This window comes from Myripristis murdjan, chromosome 24 (assembly GCF_902150065.1).
Source record: "Myripristis murdjan chromosome 24, fMyrMur1.1, whole genome shotgun sequence".
NCBI classification, from domain to species: Eukaryota; Metazoa; Chordata; class Actinopteri; order Holocentriformes; family Holocentridae; genus Myripristis; species Myripristis murdjan.
Window position 1 is genome coordinate 28,143,847 of NC_044003.1, and position 19,381 is coordinate 28,163,227.

A 19,381-nucleotide genomic window follows, 5' to 3' on the forward strand; every position below is an offset into this window, starting at 1 on the left:
GCTGCAATGAAAAACCGCCTGTCAACTCCGCCATCTCTGTGAGATGGTCTATGTGTTCATTTCCACAATATCAACCTCTCAAAAATTCAAAAAGTCCATAAAAATAAATGGTCTGAAACATGGTCTGTGGTGGAAGCCGTCTGTGCTGTTATGATTTTGAGCACGGGGCACAGGAATAGAAATGAACAGAAGTGATGTAGCAAGCATTTGCATATAACTATAGCCCGTCTCAACTAAATTTAGACACAATCTGGATATATCTGGATACAAAACACCAGGTGTGAACAAGTCCATAGTGACAGACGACAGAGAAACAGGTTATGCCAAGTATATGCAATATAATTTGCTTTTGATTCACTTGTCTTAGTGGGATTTTTTGTATATTTTGTCTGCAGCCACTGTGATGAATTATTCTCCAGTTCTTTTGTTGCAATCTAGCTTGTAAGCGCTTCCATTGTTTGATTGCCAACTTCTGTTCAACTCATTTATTTGTTAATTAATCACAGGATAATATCTCATGAAAGTGTATTAATGTGCTATGTAATGGAAAACACATTTTCTTCTATGACTCATTTATTTACTGCTCATATTTAAGCAAGTTCTTTTGGTGGTGCCAACTGACAGTTTGGCTTATTTTGAAAGCCATTTAGATAAATTGTAATCTTGTACAGTGCATTTGACTCATAATGTGGATCTGTGGAGTGTTTAAATAGTATTATAGCTTCTAAAATCTATCAGCCAACTGCATTGCATCCTCAGATCCCCTCACACTGTTTTGTATCATCATCAGTCTGTAATGCTCAATACATTCCAGCACTTATTTTGTGATGACCTTTTTTGTTTGTATCTGCTTCCCCCTCAGAAGCAGAACAGATTTCAAGACAGCCTGGAGGCTGCGCTCTCCAGCTGAGAGAGTGTGTTCTTTTAGCAGATTTTAATATTGATTTAACTGAGGGGTGTCAGGCTCATACTAGGTAGCGGGCCACATTTGTTCAAATTAGACCTCACGGGGGCCGGATTTCTTTGCTAATATCAATATGACTTGAGTCAACACATGAATATTTTAGACTACTTTCTAATTTATTATTTTAAAATCAATCAATTTGTAGCTAACCAATCACTGAAAAACTGCATGTTGGCTCATGAAAATAACACATAATGTAGAATTAGCAGATGAAAGAAATTAAACAGATATACAGCAGACAGGTTTGTCATTTACCTCCCACAAGAAAATACTGCTCTCTCCATCTTTCTGGAAAAATTCAACAATCCATGTCAGCCTTTCACTTTTTTGATAGCATGTTTACTAAACTAACATTAACATTAACATTTCCTTGACTTCCAGCTGAGTCTACCTCCAGCTGATTGATAGTTTGTAGCGCTAGGTCTAATTAATTTATCATAATTTATCATAATCATTACTTTGTTATTTCAGTTTATCATAGAAATTTTTTTGTTTGTTTGTTTTTTTCCCTTTCCCTCTAAAACATCTTGGGGGCCCGATGAGACATACTGATATAACATGTTCCACCTACAGTGCTTTTCCAATCCTCTGTAAATCCTTTGGTGTGACTCAGTTGAGTGTTGAGCTGACGCATGTTTGTGATAAATCTCAGACTACTGTTGATCTCATCAGATTGTCCGATAACAGATCTTTCAGCAGGGTAAGCATTATTTCATGTACTGTTCAGGAAAACTTGCAGCACATAACTCTATGTGTGCTCTCTAAGAAGGATTGGGACATTTGGACAGACGCATTTAGGACTTATTTGGCAAAGGTGGACTGGGTCCCACATCCTCAGTGCCACTGGTCCACTTGAGGCCTGGCATGCTTTCAAAAAGTTGTTCTGCAGGTGATGGGTACAGTGGCCTCACTCAGACAGAGAAGAATAAAATGAAGAACTAACCCCTTGTTTGATGCTTAAAGGACAATACCAGTGATTCTCATTATAATATCTATAACATATATAGACTTTGTATTATCATACTACACATTTTAGAACTCTGAAATCATTTTCCCTACCAGTTATCTGTGCCACTTTGCAAGACATATGTATCATATAGCTACTTGAAACTTTGGTAATGGGCATATGTTTCTATCAGAGGCAGTATATTTAGACTGTCTTCCAGATCATGTTATTTTTGAAAGATATTGATTCAGTAATGTTGAGAATAATCCTTATCGCATACTACAGATAATATTCAATCAAGATCATTTCCATGAAAACCACTTCCAATTAAGCCTCAGTTATAGTATATTTCACATGAAAAACCTAAATAGGACAATGTAGTGAGGAGAAGCCACACCACCACACGCACACTGATGGTTCAGAAATAGTGTTAAGTAGTGCTAAAGGCTAAATGATCAGTAAATCATCTCTGATAGGGACATGGCCAGAACCCATTGAATTACAACAGGATTTATGGAGTCTGCAAACCACTTTAGGGTGTTTTTTTTCTTTAACTGTAAAACAGACAAAGTAATGGTTTTATTTGTCCAAAAGCTTCATTGTGGTAAGTGATGACTTCATTGTCGTTCTGCAGAGGCTTCACACTCGCTGTCATGACTCAAACAAACAAGCAAACAATTAAATACATAAATGTCCTGGTCACGAGTTGAATTTTGGTCCCAGTTTAGTCCTGGTAAGAGTAACAGAGGGAGGATGCAACATGCTGGTGAATGTTCAGTGAACTTATTTCTGTTTCATTTTTCTGTCTTCCTCCTGTCCTCCTTCTTTCACCTCTGCCTTTTTCAAATTCTCAACCTCTGCCCTCCTCCTTCGCTTCATCGCTTTCCTTCCTCTTCGTACTGCCTTTCCCTCCTCCTCCTCCTCCTCCTTCTCCTCCCTGCCTCTTTCATTTTCTCTCCCCATCTGTCCTTTTCCACTGTTTCTTTCTCTCTTTTGTCTTTCTTTTCTCACCCTTTGTACCCCTTACCCGCCTCACTCCCTCTCTTTTTCCCCCCTCTCATCTCTCAATCAGGACTTGGAGGAGCGTCTGCGCCACCAGCACCATGCAGATTTGCAGTCTCTCAGAGAGGCTCACCGCCAGAGCATCGAGACGCTCAAACAGCAGTCGGAACAGGAGCTGCAAACACTCCGCTTTGAACTGGAGGACGAGGGCAAAGCCATGCTGGGTAAGGGCTTTGGCTGTGTGTGTGGGTGTGTGTGTGCAGGAGCATTTGGCGGCGCATTCTGCTAATTATAGCAGACAACAAAACAATGAATTTAAAACCTCATGGCAGCATCCATGTACCAAACACTGGCATCTACTGGACTACGTCATTGTGCAGCAGTTTGACTAGGAAGAGGTCCTGTGTGTGGAGCTGACTGTTAGACTGATTATAGAGAGATTGAGGCTAGAGCACGTGCCACTTGTCAAAGCTGAGTCCTGACCACAGCAGCCGTGGTTTGAGTCCGACTTCAGGCCCTCTGCTGCATGTCATCCCCTCACTGTCTCTTGCCTTTCCTGTCTCTCTCTACTGTGACTGTCAAATAAAGCAGAAATGCCAAAAAAAAAAAAAAAAACATCCTAAAAAAAGGCGAGCTAGAAAATATACAACTGGAATAATATCAACATCTAATAATGTAACCAGGTGTGCTAATAAGGCTATTCGTTATGCTAATTAATGCCATAATTAGCAAATATTTCTGTGTCAACATACTTGTCTTCAAATAACACCGGCAGTATCAACATGAGCTCTGTTATTTTAAAGCATCATGGAGTTATAGTAATTTCAAGCAAATGAGTTTTTCCTCATTAATATGCAAATTTACACACTGAGGTGCTTCAAAATCTAATCAGATCATCTGCTCTTTAGGGAGAACCTGGGATGTAAATATGAAGTTTCTATATATTTCTATTTGGAATTAATAGGCTGTGTTGCCTTGAATTGAATTGAATTGAATTTTTATTTAAGTGTCGTGCACTCAAGGTGCCCAACCCACATGGGCTTTTAAGACACTAAACATGACAAACAGCATTGCATAGTGAGTAAACAGATAAACAAAACAACAACAGATAAACAAAAATAAAGAAAAACATACATACACTTATGCCTGCACATATGGACTACATACTGTATATATTACCAAATTCAAATCAAATATACAGCACATTTTTTCTCTTTTCCCACGCTTTACAAATAAAGTTAGCTGTATGAAAAACTCCTATTCTGAAACATAATTCCAGTTTTTTATAATCATCCAGGTAAAAGAAACCATTGAATAACAATCTCATTTTTTCAAAAAATACATGTCTAAGCTCATCGTACAGAGGACAAAGGAACATAAAATGAATCTCGTTTTCAATCTGTTCTAAATCACAGAGCAGACAAAGTCTCTGTTCCTCAGGTACACCCCTAAACCTGCCCGTCTCTATGGCCAGAGGTAAAGTGCCGGAACGTAGCTGGGCGCAGAGGGATCTTTGGATTTTGGATATATTTTGTTCAACATATTTTTCTACTTCATATGTAATTTTTATGAGGCAATAAGTTCTTAATTTAGGTTTACTCCATATTTCTACAGACCATTTTTCTTTATGTTGTTGGAAAAATATATTTTTAATTTCTTGAATGTTGCAACATAATCTATTGTGAAATATATATAACAGATCACAAGTGGAAAATAAAAGTTTCACCTCGCTGGCCCAAGGAGATCCCTTTGATATTTCCCAGTTGTAAATCTTTCTGGTCAGTCTATGCTCAGGCATATTTACCAATCTGTTCCATAGACGAAGCATTTCACATTTATGCCTAACATTTGACGGTTCCCAACCCATGTCTCCACCCATGGCAACTATTGGTGTGCGTTTATGAACTCTCAAGAACGAGCGGATAGCTCTGTATTGAACTGTATCAGATTTGGTTTGTTCATTAAAACCCCAGACCCCCCCCCCTTGATATCCTGCATACCATGTGGCATGGTGGGGACGTATAAAAATGACATATTTCATATTGATCCCCTTTACTCCCTGGGACTGTGTTGTCTCACAGGCCCAAAAAACGGTCAAGGAAATTCTGAAAAATCATAACTCAGAGAGGTGCACTCCAGACTGGGTAGTTCAGGATACTTGACAAGTGGTTCACTTCAAAGCAATGTAGCACAATGTGTTTTCCGACTTGTTTTGCTCCTTGCGTCACATCGTTTTCATCCCCACTAGGATGGAATAACATTTTTGAGTCATGGAAGCACACTGACGTAGCGATGCAAAGGCACAGGAAAAATCATTTCACATCAGTGCAATGGGGAAATAGTAACACAATTTAAATATGTTTTCCTTACACAGTTGCTCTTAGATTACCCTCCTTGGTGCTGTCCCAGGTTTCTCCAGCACATCCTCGTGGGATTTAACAATAGAAGGTGTTTTCTGCTTCAGTGGGTGTTAGAATTTTGCAGGATGTGGCTTCAAAGGAAAAATAAAATACCATACCTCCATCGCTGTATATGAAAGTACAGAGGATGTACTGTCATTGCTCTCTCTCCACTTTAATTTTACCAAGGAAATCAATTTAAAAATAGACAGGGGGACAGTATATCTGATGGAAGGATGATAGCTGAATAGGTGCACAAAGTACTCTTAACTTTTCTTAGTTTGTGCCAAGCCGTATATTGTTTAGTAATAGAGTGGTGGCTCTGGCTGAAGGAAAAAGGTATCAGCCGGGCCCCAAAGTCTGTCTCATGAATAAGATGGACCAAAACAACTGAAAATGGCAGCAATATATCAAGTCTAACCCCAGTGCACTACTGAACCACAGCTATGATGAATGGGCTTTCATTAACCTGTATGGCCTGGCCATGACACTGGAGAGCTCCTTTCATCTATTTCTTAAGTTCACTGACCACTGTTTAATTACCTGTCTTCGTTTTTCCTGGCTTATCCCTGTGAGTGTGTTTGAGTATATTTTTCTGCCTCATATGTATTGTTTGGGTAGATTTGTGCTATTTTTTATGTTGTGAGGATATCTGCAGGTCGTTGTTAAAGTCTTGACATCAATCATCTCAAGGCCTTAAACTGTGCAGTTAGGAGGTCTTTTCTTTTACTGTTATATAGAGATAATATTAGAATGCAGATTACCCAGCCAGCCAAGGATGTTCTGTAATAGTTCCTGTGAAAATGGATGCTTATGCTGATTGTTGCTTGTGGAGGCTAGCAGGGAATGGTATGGGGCAGTTGGGCAGCTGAAAACGGAGAGTGAACTGGTTGGAGGGATGCACAAATAGCATCTCACTTCCATGAAGTTTCCATGAAGTGGCCAGCAGTTAATTCTCCTGCTCTGTCCTCAGCTTCTGCTCTGACTGCTGGTGCAGTAGATGGGTCTCCCTCCACCATCTCAGACTCAGCTCTCATTTTGATGGCCTCAGCCTTGCCTCAATTGATGCACTGTGTCTTGAAACATGAGGCCGCTAGTGACGCTATGTCAAGCAAGCTGTCTGACGCTGCATCATCATCATATTTCTCTCTGAGAAGATAGCTGAGAGATAGTTGTGTCATTTTAGAAACTCAGCCAAACAACACACTGCATGTCCTGGATTTTTTCACCTTTTTTCACCACATTAGGATACCAAAAAAATATTAGGCTGATAGACTGAGTGGTATGAGAGAGACAGAGCAGTGGTGGTTGAGCGAGCTAGATAGTGAATGAAGAGAGAGAGCAGAGGTAGTGAGAAAAAGTGTTTTTCAATCACCAAACCTTGTGAAGGTTCTTCACTATATAGGCATAACTGTGCACAAACATTTTTAAGCTGATAGACCCAGTAGTTTCTGAGATTAATAAAAAAAAAATAATAATCAGAAAATCAACAAAAAAAAATTACAAGAAATTTAGAAAATGTTTTTATTCCAATTTTATTATGTATATATGTATATATATATATATATATTACCAGAAAATTGCCAAAACATTACCAAAAAAGTAAAACAAACAATAAAATGTTGATTTATAACATAAAAAATAAGGTGAATTTTCTTCAGTGGGTGAAATAAAACCTTTCAAAATCTCCCAAAAAAGCCCATCTGTGGTCTCCTGTGTTCAAAGAGTTAACATTGCTCACTAACGTTGTACTGGTTTGTATTGTAATGAATAAATGGAATCATGACGATTACATAATGCACTTATCAGAGGTAACAGTCAGGTGAATTACTCCCCAGATGCTGAGTAGAGATGAAGGCCAGAGTATTGCAGCCGAGTCCCAAATGTTCAGTGAGACAGCCTGCGCTACATTCACTCCACTATCAGTGGTGATGCACACCTATCTTCACTCAGTCCCCCATGATGTCGGAGGCACTATTAGGCCGTGTGGAATCAATTTCCTTGTTCGGTCCTCAGGAAAATAGGATGTTTGGAGGCATTTACTTTGGAGGTTTCAGTCTGAGTCTATTTAATGCACTGTGAAACTCATATATGACTCTGAGGTCTGTCTGAGCCTGGACCCTGTGTCAGAGGTGGTGGTGAAAAAAGCCACCCGCGGCAGCACCTCCTCTGCCATCTTCCTGGGGGATTGCTTTCACCCACACGGCTCGTACCTGGGGTCAGGAACTTTAATAAGCTTCTTGAATCCCTCACTGTCAACTGTGCTGAGGTGCAGCATGTTGGTTATTTTTGTGATGTCTCTGTCCCTGTGTCATTTTGTCATACAGGAGAGTAGCAGCAAAAGACTCTGACAGTACCGATTTAGATTGTGTTTCCAGCTTCTTGCTCTTAGCATGCTAGGGTGATGTTGCTTTAAATAGTTGCAGTGTTACTTTTTTGCAAGTTTTTTGTAGGATGGCTGTCTCCTATATTGTACAGCAACAGTAGAGATAGGACCCAAGCCAGAATCCAACTCAGGCCACTAAGGCATTATGAGGTTCACTACTACTACTGGATCAGCTGCTGTGGTGCCTGAAATTGAGGAAAATTTAACTGAGGTAATTATCACTTTTATTTTAGTACCCAGAACGGTTTACTCCCATTTTCACTTTTTTTCTGCTGGCTCTCTGCTCAATCGTGGATTGATGTTAATGTTTTATTCATCACCTGTAGAGCATGAGTCGGCCTAGGACCTGGTTATTAGCTAAATTTCAGACGTTACGTGCAGCCTTTGAATATCGGCTACAGCCATCAAGGTCCCTTGACTGAAGTGACATGACAGAGAGGATCTGGCCAACTAACTCAGTGTTGTTTTTAAATGGATGTGTGTTTTTTGTAATGTTGCTTAATGATCTGGGAAACTGGATTCAAGGCTGTAAATCTCAGATGTGATTACGGAGTGCCTCCTTGATGTCTGTCCAGGTTTTAAGACGGTTACCTCCATTTACATTAAGTTTGATTTGCATGAGCTCTAAGCTGGTAGGGAGTGGCTGGGTGCGACATTCACTCATTAACATTCATAAACTACCTGCAGCTTTTAAGTGTTAACTAACTTACTCTAGCTAGCAGCAGTAAAGCATTGATAGCACTTTCCCACAACATATGGCCAACATTATGCACTGATCACAGTAACAGCTCCTGCAGTCACAGCCTCGTCTGTCCACTTGCAGTGCACAAACTCAGGACAGAGAGAGAGAGACAGAATTGATTGCATTGAATTGACTCTCCAAAATATGGAGACAGAACAAGACCCGAGTGGAAAAATTATCAAATTATTTTCAGGGCAAATTGTGAATACAAATATATGTTAATTGCAGATTTCAGCTTCCCAGACCTTTACCTGTTAATTGTTTTTGTTATTTCTGTCATTTTTGTATTATAATCTATAGTTTGTCATGTATCTTTACCTCTTAACATGTTTTTTCACTCTTATTATTCCTGTGAAGGCCTTCGCAACCGAGTGTATCTCAACATTTCATTTCCTCCTGTCCCTTTTCTTATATTACCCATTTATAGTTTGACAACTTTTATTAGTTTAGTTCATTTGGAATTTGTCTGCTTTTACCCTAAAAGCTATGTCTCTTTATTCGGTGTCTTCATGTTGAAAGGAGATAGCAGCGCCTGTCCTCGATCTATGCCTCATCCAGCCATTAGTCTCTTTGCAAGAAAAGATGCTTTGGAGTAAGGAGGAAAGACATTTGAAAAAGGAGGCCAAGGCACTCTTCCTTTATGAGAGGAAGGTTATATATTTATTAAGTTTTTGTATGGCTATGCTTCACCAAAGAAAAGTAAAGGCTTTTGCACTTTTTCACATAAAAGAAAATGGTTTCAAATGGTCTTTTACCCTTAAGTCTATTAAGCAAACTTTGAGCGAGCCATTTTTTTCCAAACAGTCTGAAACTCAAGGTAGCACTGAAAAGGTCTTTAAAAAGTATTAGTCCCCCGCCAAATATATAGACACACCAGATGAAGGTAATTAGGTAATTCTAGTAAAGTGGATGTAGACAGATCAAAACAAAGCATGCAATAAGGAATACAGCATTCAAATCAAGTATCCAAACACCTCATGTTGTAAAGGTTTTTTATATATATAATCCCCTCCCCTTAATTTATTGTTTTACATATTTTATGTTTTGTTGACATTTGTCATTACTGTAATTATCTAAGCACCTTCACTTGGTGTCCCTAAATATATTGCTGAGTCATTCAGGCCTTCACTCTGCTCTATTCCAGGACATTAGTTTCCATGGCTAGCCTGTTGTTAGCCTAGATCCGCTCTGTCAAGAATATACAATTAGCCAGTTCTCAGTGGATCCATGAAAGACTTTCCTCCACACTGGCTTTGGTCTCTGTTCTCAAAGTTTTGTTTAAAAAGCAGGTAAACATGAAAAGTGGCGTTCGCACTTTCAGGGTTGCATGGCTCATTCACACATGCATCAGATTTCTTCTTGTTGGTAACATCAAACTTATTTTCTTCCTGTTGCCAGAGCAGCAATGACCCTCCTTTGCTGTTTGTACAGGAAGAGATTCCCACATATTATCTAATATTTCCTCCACAAACACTGTGTTTGCCATTGCTGGCACAGCCAACAGTAGAGACTGAAGTATAAAGTGTCAAGAATGAAGGAATCTGGCCCGTGTGTTCAGATGGACCTTGTTGGGTTAAGACAATCTGCATGATGTGCATCCATAAGGTCACTCTGTTTTATGGGTCTGATATTGTGTTAGGATTAACTGTTAACTTGACTTTAACTTGAACAACTCTGTTTTGTACTTCTACCGTCCCTTTCTTCCCATCAGCCTCTCTGCGATCAGAGTTGAACCACATCCACGCGTCAGCCATCGAGCACCTGAGACAAACCCACCAACAGGAGACAGCTGCTGCCAAGCTGGAGCTGGAGACGGCCCTGGACAACAGCCGGCGACAGGTAGGACACAGGCCGCTTGATTTATCCAGGGAAGATTCACTCATGCAGAAAAAGTGGAAAATCAGAAGCTTGTTTTATTGCAACACTGGAGCTGTTGATAATTTATATTTTTATTATCTTGGACTGTCAACATTGGTGGATTCACTGCCACATTTGCCATCTGTGTTGACACACCAACAGTTTGTTATGCCAAGTGGGAGATATCAAAGCCTACAAAATTACCACATGTTCTATGTCCTGATGTTCAGTTAATGAGGGTCTATATGTCACTACATTTTTTATGATGATAAGACAATACACAATCTGGCATTTTATAGCAAATCACACTGTTGTTTAAATAGTTCACATGAATATGTATGTCATATGTTATAAGCTATCTTTACAGATGCTGGGCCAGATTTTCCCAGCTGGTATGGTGGCTAGCTTACTTCTATAATCTTTTGGCTAAAATAAAATAAAAGTAAAATGATGTAAAATAAAATTGAGTACAGTTATGAAAAGTAGAGTAGAATACAGTAATGCAGAACAAACCAGATAAACCAATAATTGACATGGCATAAAGACATTTTTCCCTTCAGTGTTTCCCTACACAGCTACATTCCACAAAAAAGACTCTTTATTCACTTAATCCAGTTGACAGAAACTCAACAAATCTACTTTTATTTTCTGTGACATTTCAACCATTTTCTTGACAGCTGAATGGAAACATTGCTATTGTGATGACTGACTTTTCAGGCAAGTATGAATCCAGCCTAATAGCCAGTGTAAAGGCAATGTGATTGCAGAGAATCTTGCTTGACAAAGGGCTTCCGTACTGCGTAGACATCCTCTGAATAGCCTTTCAAAACTCACCCAGACTCTCTTAGCGATCTAGCCTTTGGGAAAAAGACAAAATGGGAACTATTTTATTTCTGTATAAAACACACTAGGATTCAACACATGCTTCAAGGCAAATACCCAACACCACAGTTTTTGTAGAAAGAAGTAGAAGTAGAAAATGCTACATTTGGTTTCAGTTTGTAAAGAAAAATGGCTGATGAAGGTACTCTTTGAGTGGGAGGTAACAATATACACACAAACACGCAACATGTTTCAGCATGAGCCTCCATCAGGGAAACTGCCCAAGCAATAATTTAACAAACAACATCAGACAAAAAGGTGGCTGGGTGCTAGAAGAATACTCCAATATATTGGGCAAAATACTCTTTTTCTGACTGACAGACAGAGACAGGGGGCTGTATTTTAATGATCGAAGCACCCGGCCTGAAGAGCAAGGCGCAAGTGCATTTAGGGTGTGTCCACTTTTGCTATTTTAACGGCAGAAAAAACGGTCGTTGCACCAGGCGCCTGCTTCAAAAGGGTTGTACTTAGTGTCTTTATCAGTCATGGGTGTGTTTTGGGCGTAACATGCAGTAAAACAATCGAAATGCCGTCTCCCATTCCCTTTAAAAGCCACGTGTGTCACACCTTAGTGGATTGCCATTATAATGGTGGATTTTCCAGGTAAGAAGGAAGGCTTCTCTGCAGAGGAAACAGATCTGCTCGTGCACTTTCACTTTGTGCACGAGCAGATCAGCTACAGCAACAGCAGGATTCCATCAAAGCTCCCTGAGGTGAAGCAGACATCCCTATGTGTGGAACAAGCAGAGTGGACGCCCCCCTATGTAGCCACACTTGACTATCTTGATAATGAGTTTTGAATACCAGTGAAAATTGCAGCACTGACTTCAGAGCTGCTTTTCGCTCTCAACTACCTCAAGATAGCAATGCACCAGCAATGCAGCTGACCACAGCTCATTTTAAAACCAACACACCCATGCGTGCTCACAAAACAAGTGCATTTACTATTAACACAACTGGGGTGCTGGACGGGAAAATGACAACTGCACCGCTTGGAAACAGGCAAAGACATTTGTGTTGCACTTTGCACCGAGCAGGGCCCACAATGTTCAATACCATTTTCACATCTGTACATCCAGTGTTTTTTTTTTTTTCCCTCTGGTTATGCAACTGGTCAGCTCCACATAGCCTCAATGCTCATGGAAGTTTCTGAAATTGCTGTTATGTTTCAACTATTGATGTCACACCAGCTGATAATTATGTCTTCATTATGAATATTGGACACAGTGTATTGTATATTGGTAACAGTGACAGTAATAATCCAGTATATTTGATGTATACAAATAAAAATCAATCAAACGTGAGGATTTTTTTCAGCATTTAGTCCCGCTGACAACCATATATTCTACTCTGTGCTCAGTGGTGCCCCCAATGGCCAAAAGACTGTTCTGCACTCTTTTTTCTGTCTCAGAGCTCAGAAATGGCCGTGGTTCAGCTTTCTCTCTCTATAGGCTTTGCTTTTGCTGTGTCTTAATCATCCTGAACTGGGAGCAGAATATAATGGAAAAACATATGGTAACTTGACAGTAGAGCACAGCGCAGCACACTAGTGCTGTGAAAAAACCTTTCATGCACATAGCAGCCATGCTTTGTGCTTTTACAGTGTGGTGCTGAGACAGAGACAAATCTCTGACTTCACACTGCAGTCTTTCATATTTCTGAACTTTGTGCCTGTGTTTTTCTTCATATTTACTGTTTTTTCCACCAATTTAAACCCTTGGTTGTTTTAACTGGAGGAGGGAACTGGTGTAAGATGGCCTACTTCACATAACCCACCACCCAACATACTTTCCTTCATCATCTCGTAAATCTTACTAATTACCCATAATGCCATGGATTCCTCTCTCATCACTCCAGTGATGCAGATGTTCTCATAGAGAAGCACAGCTGGTTGGGAGGGAGGTCAGAGGCTAATTGTGCAGCTTTATAGTTTAGTTGCCTGTCAGTCATGACTGTGTTATTCACGCAGTAAAAACCGGGTTTAGTTGTCACCTCTACATTTTCCTGCAGTGCACTAAAGCAGAGCTTCTCAGATATTTACATGTCTTGGTCCAAAAAAATATTGGAAAGTTAGTTTCATTTCACTGTAATTAGTTTCACTAGAAGCTGTTAGAATGCAAAAAAAAAAAAAAAAAAAAAAAGAGAGAGAGAGAGAGAACAAATGAAAGAAAGAAAATATAATAAATTCCCCAGTAAATTAGGGGAAAAAAAGGAAAAAAACACCAAAACTTTGCAGAAAAAAACTTTAAAAATTAGCAAAACAAATTTGAAAAAATGCCAAGATAAACTTTAATTATAATGATTGAAATTATATTTTGGATCAGTGTTACTGGATCAGATTTCTTGGAGGCATTTTACAAGTATTTTAAAAGATAATTTCAGTATTTTTCAACTCAGGGTCTACCAGTCCGTGGTCCAAATAGAAATTTAAATTGAAACTGGTCTGAAATAGAAATTTAAATTGAAACTGCCAGCATTGTTCCTGAGCAACAATGCTGGCAGTTGTAATCCTGGTCCAAATGGTCACTGCACACAGACAGCAGTGTTTGGATCCATTTGTAGCACCACAAGCCACAACTTCACTGTGTCTCTGTCCTTCTGCTCTCCAAAACATGCTTTTCTGTTAAAGTTGTACACACATCTGTCTCTGTAGAGATCCTTACCATAATGTTGTCAAAATTATCATAATGTTGTCAAATAAAGTTGGCAAAATCACTTCAGATGGAGGTCTGCAGTTTATTGAAAGCCACCTTTGGGATCCAGAACATGAAGAAGTTTGGAAATGGTAGACCCCCATTTCACCGGTGACGCATATATGAAGATTTTAGTTGTTGTTGATATAGTGTTGATATGTAGAACTGCCTGCAATGTGCATGGGGAGATGACAGTGGTGAGAGTCAGGAGTGCAGTGCTCATTCTTGTCTAACTTGGATCATTTCAAATGGATTATATAATACTGAAATTAAACTGTTATTTTGCTGGGGACCCCATGAAATGCCTTTACATTGTCAAGGACCCCTGAGTGTCCCTGCGCCCCATCTTGAGAACCACCCCACAAAATGTTGCATATTATACATGATAGCATTGATCAGAATCACTAACTATGGCTTTTCTTTTAATGTACATGAAATAGCCTGTTATAAGTTTTTGCTTAAATTTCGTTGTGGATTATTGCTTAATCAGTTTGCCCAGATGCAGCAAAAGACTTGGCAAAATGCTGCAGCATAGCGTTTTTCTTCAGCATAAAATGGCACCTGGTAAATAGCAAGATCACTTGTGTTTCTTTGTGTGTTGGGTGTGTGTGTGTCTGTCTTTGTATTGTACATGTCCAGGTGTTGTAAGTACATATGAATTTATCTCAGTTACTCAGATGTGCTAATGTGCAAATCACAGTCATTATCCCCTCCCTTGGATGTGTCTGCCATGTTTTTTTTTCTCCTATTTTGTCTTTCCCAGTAAAAAAGCACCACTATGCTCAGCTCAGATGAAAGCACCCACCTTTACAGTAGCTCTCTCATCAGTCAGTCCAGTACATGTTGTTTGTTCCTCCTATGAAAGCTTGGAGTCAGCCATCACATTAGTATCTATAGTCCCATACCACCTCTAGCAGCTCATGTTGAGCATTTATTAAGTAAGTGAAAGATTGGGGGGCATCACTCACATGGAAAAAAAAACCCACTTGTTTCTTAGATCTGTCTGTGATGGAATCAGCCTGTATTCGAACCAGTATGAGCTTTTGAGGGTTGGTACTGGTATTGTGAATTAACATTCTGAAACAGAACAAGGATCAGGTTTTTCACTGGCTTTTTGGCAATATAGAGCTCTTGCATTTGTTTTGACCCCATTCACCAACAAATTGACTTGGCAGAAGTGGCACAAAGTGTTTTTGTAGGTGGCTAAAGTTGTAGAGGGCACTAGGGGTGCAGCGTTTTCAACCAAGAGAGCACTAGGGGTGCAGCGTTTTCAACCAAGAGAGCACTAGGGGTGCAGCGTTTTCAACCAAGAGGACACTTTAGCGTAGCGTTTTCAACCAAGAGGGCACTAGGGGTACAGCGTTTTCAACCAAGAGGACACTTTAGTGCAGCGTTTTCAACCAAGAGGACACTTTAGTGCAGCGTTTTCAACCAAGAGGGCAATTTAGTGCGTCAGTTTCAACTAGGAGGACACTTTAGCGCAGCATTTTCAACCAAGAGGGCACTGGGGTGCAGCGTTTTCAACCAAGAGGGCACCAGGGGTACAGTGTTTTGTTTTGTTCAGTTTCAACTAGGAGGGCATTTTAGCGCGTTTTCAACCAAAAAAAAAAACGGGAACTTTAACACGCAATTTTCAACCAGGAGGGCAGTACTGCTAGCACTTTACTCAAGCAATAAGCCAAAATTTGTCTTTTTGCTTTATGAGAACCACCCAAAGTGTCCTCATAGAACAGGTTCTTTCTAATTAGTTGGTCCTCACATATATATATATAAACTCACCCACACACAAACACACAAATAGATGAAAACATATACACACGGGGCTGTGAGGCTGGCAGACTGTGTGGGTGTGTGAGCAGCTGTGTGTATACAGTACTGTATACTCATCATTTGTTTGAACTGTTTCCCCTCACATTAACAGCCTCCTAATGTGTCTCTTCACTGTGGTTCATGTCAAAGCAAAGGTGCTTTATGTAGCATTTTAAACATCACTGTTAAAGGAACATCATCAAATTAAATGATACCTTGGTATAATTACTGTAAACAATGAGAGCATGGTGCACACCACGTAACCGTGATGCCCTGTTTTCAAATCTGGACTGGTACCTTTGTGTCTCTTCACTATCAGCTATCAAATAAAGGTGAAATGGCCAAAAATCTAATCTAAAAAAAACTGCAGCTGAGACAGTTGGTGGCCTCTATTTTACACCAGTGGTGTTGTTACTGCTAGTGTTTCTCAAAACTAAGCCCACCTGCTGCTTTCAAAATGCCACATATCTCCAGCCACACTCCATTCTGTTGTAATCATTCCTTTAATCCTAATTTTACCTTGCCTTATTCACACCTCTTCGGCAAATCAGGCATTTTTGTGGGTATGCAAAGACCATCACATGGTGATTTGGTATTTGGGTGCCTGGAAACATGCTTTTCGCGTTCATGTGCTAGACAATATGTTGCTATTTTAGTTAAACATGATGTCACTGTTTTATCATAATTATGGCTTAATATGCCAGATATTAGACCAACAACTCAGCAGCAACATAGATTCAGTAATGTGTTGTCAGAGCAATAACCATATAGTGGAGCAAACATTTGGCTGAAAATGAGTTTTAGATGTTTGTACAAGTCAAGTGGCACATTATAATGCAGGGCTCAGGAAGTCAGCGTGGTCTCTGTGGCATGCTGTGCAGGATGCCATCGTGACTTTGTAGAGGAGACATTCCAAACAGCAAGGCAGAGCGAGGCTGAACTGAATGTGGCGATGCTGCAACAGGCCAGCTTGATGCACAACACATCGAAGAGGAAGGACCATCTGGCTGAGAAGTTGCAGCCACGGCTTACTTTACTAACTTTTATTTCACATTTGTTAGATTCATTACTTTCTTTAAAAAAAATTGAAATACATATCTACTTGATTTATTTATTTATTCCTCTGATATCATGAATTCCATGAAGCTGATAGTTCATCTCCAAACCCCTGAACTATATATGCTTAAATTTATTTATTAAACAAGAACCATGCCCAAAAAACATTCATCTCAAGATGAGAAAAGATGATATATGCCAGATTTAGCTCTCAACTTATATTCCACTACTCCCAGCCACTTTATGCATAGCACGCATGGGCAAGGCTGTGCTCAGATGAATGACAGTACCAAGTGAGTTTGGATATGCCCTCAGTGAACATGCTGTAGGACACAGCACGTACTGCTTGTCATTGCAGTTTCAGAAGTTACAAACGGACTCCTGCACACTGTCTAAACTTGCAACGTTTCAGTGCTCAGTGTAGATGATGAGGGTTTTGCACTAAACGTTGCAAATATGTGTATTGCAAGTTAGACATTGTGCAGGAGTCTTTTTGTAACTTCCCCACACGCCTGCATCTGTCTCATGAAATAGGCGTGTTCTTCTGAGCCATGGGGGGATTAAAATAGGGCCCATTAATGTTAAATAAAATATCCCAGAGACTGAGACTTACCCAAGAGTCTCCCTGCCTGCAAGGTCCTCCTGCTTCCTCCAGACTCTAAACAACTGATTTTCTTTCTCTCTCTCTCTCTCTCTCTCTCTCTCTCTCTCTCTCTCTCTCTCTCTCTCTCTCTCTTTTTTTTTTTTTTTTTTTTTACAGCATCTGTAACTACACACAATATTAGGGAAGCCTGGGTCAGTGTATTGAATACAGAGTTGTTAGGAGGTTTGGGAACAGGCACTATATCATGTTCACTGCAACTCTATGAACGCCCAGCACAGGAGCATTCAGTATAAAGGATTCTATGCTCTTCATGATTCAAAAACAAATTAAATCAGATTTACCTGTCCACTATCTGTGATAAATGCTAAGCTACCAGTGGGGCTCTGCATGTCTTCTGGCTTTGCCCTGCATTACACACCTTAGAGTCAAGACTGTTTTGGGTAGCTTACATATATTGAAAACAGGAATATTCAGCCTGCATAGTCCATGTAATACAATATTTCATATAATATACAGCTGGGGTTTAATATTGGGGTGGGCAGTTGCCAGTGGGAACCCACATTTTAGCCTACTTTTCAAATGTTACTAGTTTTCAGAGAGGACCTGGTAGCTGTTTCTTAAATATTTAGATGAGAATTGACTTGTCTTGTAGCGGTTCACATTATATTTTCATCCTTCTGGGATAATAGCTTTTTTGTATTTCATCTTTAATCTCTTAGTGTTGTACAGCTGGCTTGTTTGATTGTTGTGTTGTATCATAGGGCTGTGAACCAATTAAAAAATGTTAACTGATTAATTGCAGTTTGCTGTGAGTCCATGGCTATTTAAAGGGATACTTCACCTATAATGCCTTTTTTGTATCATTTTGTCACTGTGTAGTATAGTTGAAGTTTTCCCACCTGGTATTAACATCCGTCCTGAGAAATCCCATCACAAGCTGACACCTCTAAGTACAGGTGTAAACAGCAGCAGTTTGTCCTCAAAGCGTCTCGAGATCGCATCACTCAGGACGCATTTGGAGGTGGTCTGGGATACTTGTGTCTGCATTAGAGTTGTAAACAGACGTGTCCCAGGATGCATTGAAGGACCGTCTACTGACCTGACATCCTCTGTCAGGCACCCACAAAACCATCACCTTTCCAATAGAAAAACTCCCCTGCTTGACTCTGCCCAGCAGCTCCACTGTCAGCTCAAATGCATCAAATACAAACTGAAGTGCAAGGCGGCTATAAAGCAGCTGGTTAATGAATAAAAACACAAGCTGTCTACCTGCAGGATGGAGCTTCAGGTGAGCGAGCCTTAATAAGACATGAGCTCCCCTAAAAATATGATGCAAGAAATATGTATTGATAATATTATGGGATTTTTCTTCCATTTAAAATTCAGAGGCGGCAGCAGTTCTTAAATTTCATGCCCCGGCACGATTAAACACACTCTTTCTAACCCTAGACAAGATTGTTACTATGGAATACTACAGAAATATCACAGGCGACTCTGAGAAGGTGCGTGTTGCAGTTACTAGAGGAATACCACAGAAATATCATAGGTTGATTTATCCACCAAAGCGGAGAACCCTCTCAGACCCACTACAGTAATTAAATAATCTGAGCCTGAACGTGATCGGGTCGAGCTGTAACAGATGTGAAATGCATCTTCAGTGATTGACAGCCACATTGGAATGAGACTGGAGTGAAAAGGATGGCTCATTTTCTTAAATATCTGTCTGTTAAATGCCATTTTATTTTTATTTTTGTGTCTGGTAGGAGGACTGGCAAAGAATTTCGTGTAACCACCTGTTTTACTGTGCATATGACAATCACAATATCTATATCTTTCTCTCTCTCTCGCTCACTCTCTGAAATGATAACTGATATGTGTTTATTTACATACAGAGCAGGAAAGTGAGATCCGATCACAAGACCACGTGCATTTTAAACTTTGTAATTTTAGGTTGCCTTTTGAAACTCTGGCCAGGGACAACAGATGAAAGCTAGCCTCTCCAGCTAACTCTGACTCACTTACAGTTTAAATGTTCATTAGT

The 19,381-nt window shown here is 39.8% G+C and overlaps 1 protein-coding gene across 5 annotated transcripts in view; it reads left to right on the forward strand.

Moving 5' to 3' along the window:
* Window positions 1-19,381, forward strand: part of fam184ab (family with sequence similarity 184 member Ab) — a 213,530-nt gene that overhangs the window by 159,361 nt on the left and 34,788 nt on the right. For all 5 annotated transcript variants that reach the window (XM_030046618.1, XM_030046617.1, XM_030046615.1 and 2 more), the window contains 2 exons: window positions 2,983-3,136; window positions 10,151-10,278. In XM_030046618.1, coding sequence (XP_029902478.1) covers window positions 2,983-3,136; window positions 10,151-10,278 — 282 coding nt within the window. The remainder of the gene's footprint in view (window positions 1-2,982; window positions 3,137-10,150; window positions 10,279-19,381) is intronic.